Below are 4320 nucleotides of genomic sequence, written 5' to 3'. Positions count from 1 at the left end.
CAGCTGCCTGTTGCTCTGGGGTCATGGTATTTTGTGGCTGTGTTAGTTTGAGGTTAACATGGTGAATGTAGTCTCATTCTGTGAGATGCATTGAGCACAGATTAGAATGGCATTCATGATCGAAACTGGAAACTACTTTATCAAAATTTTAAAGGATAGTGTATACATCAACAGAATTCGTCTCATATTGTAGTAAAATAGCTCATGAATGTTTTTTAATTACGAGTATCTGTTCTAGATATTTACAGTAAATAAAAACATATAGGAAGGGACAGAGAGAGACCTTTTCTCATCCTGTTGATGCCTCTCTGAAATTAACTGTTCTAGCTTCTAAAAAGTACAGCTCTGGTGTCTGGGGAGATAATTAGGTTGTTTAAGAGCACTGGTAGCTCTTCCAAAAAACCTAGGTTATGTTCTAGCATCTACATAGTGGCTCACAACTGTTTACAACTCTAATTCCAGGGAACCAATCCCCTCTTCTTGCATCTCTGGGTACCAGGTATGCACTTGGCACACAAACCTACGTGCAGGCTGAACACTAATACACATGAAATAAAAAACACAAAAAAACTGCAGTTCTGAAATATTTCCTGGGGAAGAAGCTTAAGAGAATTCCTGGAAGAAAATCTGTGCTTTGAATGACTCCTAGGATAGGTCAGATTGAGGGGATTGAAATTGATAAAATTAATAAAATGATATTAATAAAATTCAGTTTCTTCTTAAGCTATTAACAAGAACCCATTAGCTTCTCTGAGGCAGGGTGAGATCCTGCTCCAGGCCTCCTGGAAGAGAATAAGTGGTAAAATGTCTGAGTATCCAAACATTCCTCTGCTTGAGAAATAAATACAAAGGGAGCTGAGACGCCAGCCCAGCTGTCAGTAGATTACACGGGAAAGATCGATGGCAAAGAAGCAGATGTACACCTAGACCAGGGAGCAGAATGCAAGACCTTTTAAAGAGATTTTAAAAATGATATACAATGATGGATAATCTACCCTCTGGATATACAGTTAGTGGAATTTACTTCCCAGATGTAAATGTTATAAACATCTTTCCAGTCTCCTTGACATGCAATTCAATGACTTTCATGGATTTCTATGCATACAAGTCAAATGTGTTGGAAAGAGAACTTACAGAAAATGTTGATAGCCTAAACCTGCATGTGTGCATTTGACTGGAGAAGTACAACAGGACCAGAGCATGATCTGTTTTCAAGTGAACTTATTATTTGTGAATTCCAATTCCTCAAACTCAGCAGAGATTTCTTCTGCAGGTGCGTTAGAGCAGAAAGTGAAACCGTGATGACTGGCTGAGCAAGGAAAGTCAGGAACTCATTTGCTGATTTAAAATTCTAGACCAGATAAAGGGAATGAGCTTCCCATAATTTAAATGGGAAGTTTATATCAAGCCGTGGCAAAACTGAAAAGTGATCACACTTGTTGGAGGGCCAGTGCACACAAGTGTGTTCTAGACAGTTATCTGTTCATCTCTCCATCACTGAATACTTTCCCAGCGTTCATCATAGCCCTCACAATCATTAACTGAGTTTATTTCACAAGTATGAAGAGGAGGCAAATTGCTTTCTTCGTCCAGCTTTGCTTTACTGTGTTTGTCTATTTATTAGGCTTTTTATTCTCAGGGCTACACTCTAGGAAAGAGAAAATGATTGCAAACTGTAGAGCAATATAGAAAATGAAAATCCGTAAGTCAACATCTTTTTCAATTATGCATGCAGTTTGGAGGTTCTTAACAATCCATTTCAAGGTGAAAACAAAGCTCGAAGGTGATTTATTTGGAATGATGTGGCTTGTTTTCAAACTCAAAATTTCTTCCTCTCAATGTCATCCATTACTTTTCTGAGATGTTGAAAATTTAACACATACTCTCTATAAAGTTAATAACAGAAGCCCATCTGGTTAATATCTGCCTTTATATTTCCTTCATACCATATCTCTCAGTAATACTATCTTATTAATCTTGTACTCATTTCAATTACTTTTCTAATCAACATCAAGTTCTATAAATTAAAGATAGAAAACTCACAATAACAAAATATTAATTTGATTCTCACATTTAATGATGATGTTTATGATGCTTATGTCATTCTATGCTTTTAAGGAAAAACAGTTAGAGGTTATTTCTTGATAATTTAGTACAAAAGTATTGTTATAGAACTGCCTGATGGCAGTTAAAATAAAAATATGCTATTGTCAAAAGAAATTGTTTAATTTGTAGTGTTTTTATTTTGTTGTTAATTACATATCAAGCATAAAATTATTTCTCATAATATTGGAATATTTTGTAGATTAATATAGCATTTAAAAACTATATCTAGCATTAGAGTAAGCCAATAAACACTCCAGCCTGAAGGGGAGAGAAGTTCACAAGTCCCAATCCCTAGCTGAAGAGTTATTGACAGTTGATGGATTCTGGGAGAAAGAAAGTTAATTTTCTTTAAAGAGGAGGACCCTGATAGGTTGATCATGCTCCAGGGGATAGTCCTACACCCATTTACATATGGGCAAGAGAAATTGAACTCAGGTTATAATAAATGAAGTGTAAGTTAGGAGGGGATAGAGGAGGGGAGTATGGGTCTGGGAAGTATTAAGGGAAGGAAGTGGGGATAAATATGACCAAGATACATGGTAGGCATGTTTTAAATTCTCAAATATTAATAAAAACTTTATTTTAAAAATTATTTCTACTTAGCAACTGAATCTTTGTCTACTCATATATGTGGCTTTGTAAGAAGACCTTTACTAGAATTTGGTCGTGATGTTACTTACTGTATCTGAACATTTGCTGTAGCTCATCATGGGCCTTATGGAGAGGCCAAATAATCTTTAGTTTTTGCTTCAAAATTATGAGGTTTTTGGTATGGGAAGTGACAAAACCTTTAAGACAACATTACCTGATACGTATGGGCTCTTTTAGTAAGAGAAATGTTTACAGCACAGGCACCACAAGATTAAATCCTTGCTCATTAATATTGTTAATTAAGAATTGACAAATTAATTTACAATAATGAAATTTCTGACTGAAGGTAAGAAATTCCATTTTCCTAATTAGCATCCTTCACATAACAGATTTGGCTGCCTCTCTTACTGTTCTCCTGGTTTCAGGTGCTTTCCGTTCTCCATGAAAACCTGGGTCTAACTGATTCCCGATGTGAAAGGTCCTCTCAAGCCATCATTATTTCCAGCGGTTGTCACCTGCTGCTTTTCTACCCACATCCTCGTAGCACAAGCTAGTCACACTCTTGCAGTTTTGGAGTTCCACATTTTAATTCCAAGCTTACATTGTTCCATTTTCATTTAACAATCTAGCAGTATTCCATCCATCCATACACACACATTCATCCATCCACCCAACATCTATTCATCCATCCATCCATCCCTTCATCTGTCCATCCATCCACCCATCCATCCATTTGCTTGTCCAACCACCCCTAAGTACTAGACTCAGGGTTGAATATAGAAAGTTTGCAATGACAGGGCATCAATCCCTGTCTTCCAGAATCTGCTGTCTTAGTGATGGTAAATCAGGTACCGAAAGTTTCTGTTTGATGTGATAAAGTTGTGATTCTGATAGAGAAGGAACAGGCTATTCAGAGTCAAGGAAGGCTTCTTGAATAAACTGACATTGAGAAACAATTCTGAAGGACAGGAAAGAACTAGTCATATGGAGAAGAAGGACCCAGACCTGCATTCTTCCTAGCCCCCTGCTTGTAACATTGCAAGTGTCCGTGTGACACCGTTCCTCCTGTCACTGTAAACAAGTGCTGTGGACTCTGTGCCTCTTTTACATCACTGGCCATTTTGTTCCTCATGCTAGCACTGTCCACTGCCATTTCTGGCTACTGTTGTCACACTGCAATATATTTTGTCAACTGAACTTGAGATATATGTTTTATATGTCTACCTTTGTCTTTGTAGCCTTCTCATCTTGAAGCTTGATTATCTAATTATTCTTTATCAATAAACACTGAGGAGTCTGATATCAGGGTAAGAACCTGAATGATCAGAGAAGTTGCAGAGAAGCAACCAGGGTCGGTCTCTCTCTCTCTCTCTCTCTCTCTCTCTCTCTCTCTCTCTCTCTCCAGTTCCTTGAGCCGAAAAACGCTGAGACCCTCTCTAAACTCCACTGTACTACTTCCTGTCTTCCGTCTCTCTATCTGGTCCTCAGTCCTCAAAACTCTTTTTTTTTAATTTTATTAATTTTTATTGAACTCTACATTTTTCTCTGCTTCCCTCCCTGCCTCTGCCCCTTTCAACCCTCTCCCAAGGTCCCCATGCTCCCAATTTATTCAGGAGATCTTGT

General features: G+C 37.6%; 1 protein-coding gene across 1 annotated transcript in view; it reads left to right on the top strand.

Moving 5' to 3' along the window:
- Positions 1–3251, top strand: part of LOC101991593 (vomeronasal type-2 receptor 1-like) — a 16620-nt gene extending 13369 nt beyond the window's left edge. The window contains exon 6 of the mRNA XM_005344201.1: positions 3123–3251. Coding sequence (XP_005344258.1) covers positions 3123–3251 — 129 coding nt within the window. The remainder of the gene's footprint in view (positions 1–3122) is intronic.
- The last annotated feature ends 1069 nt before the right edge of the window (positions 3252–4320 follow it).

Source organism: Microtus ochrogaster, chromosome 1, assembly GCF_000317375.1.
Source record: "Microtus ochrogaster isolate Prairie Vole_2 chromosome 1, MicOch1.0, whole genome shotgun sequence".
Classification (NCBI taxonomy): domain Eukaryota; kingdom Metazoa; phylum Chordata; class Mammalia; order Rodentia; family Cricetidae; genus Microtus; species Microtus ochrogaster.
This window is presented reverse-complemented; position numbering and strand designations above follow the sequence as displayed.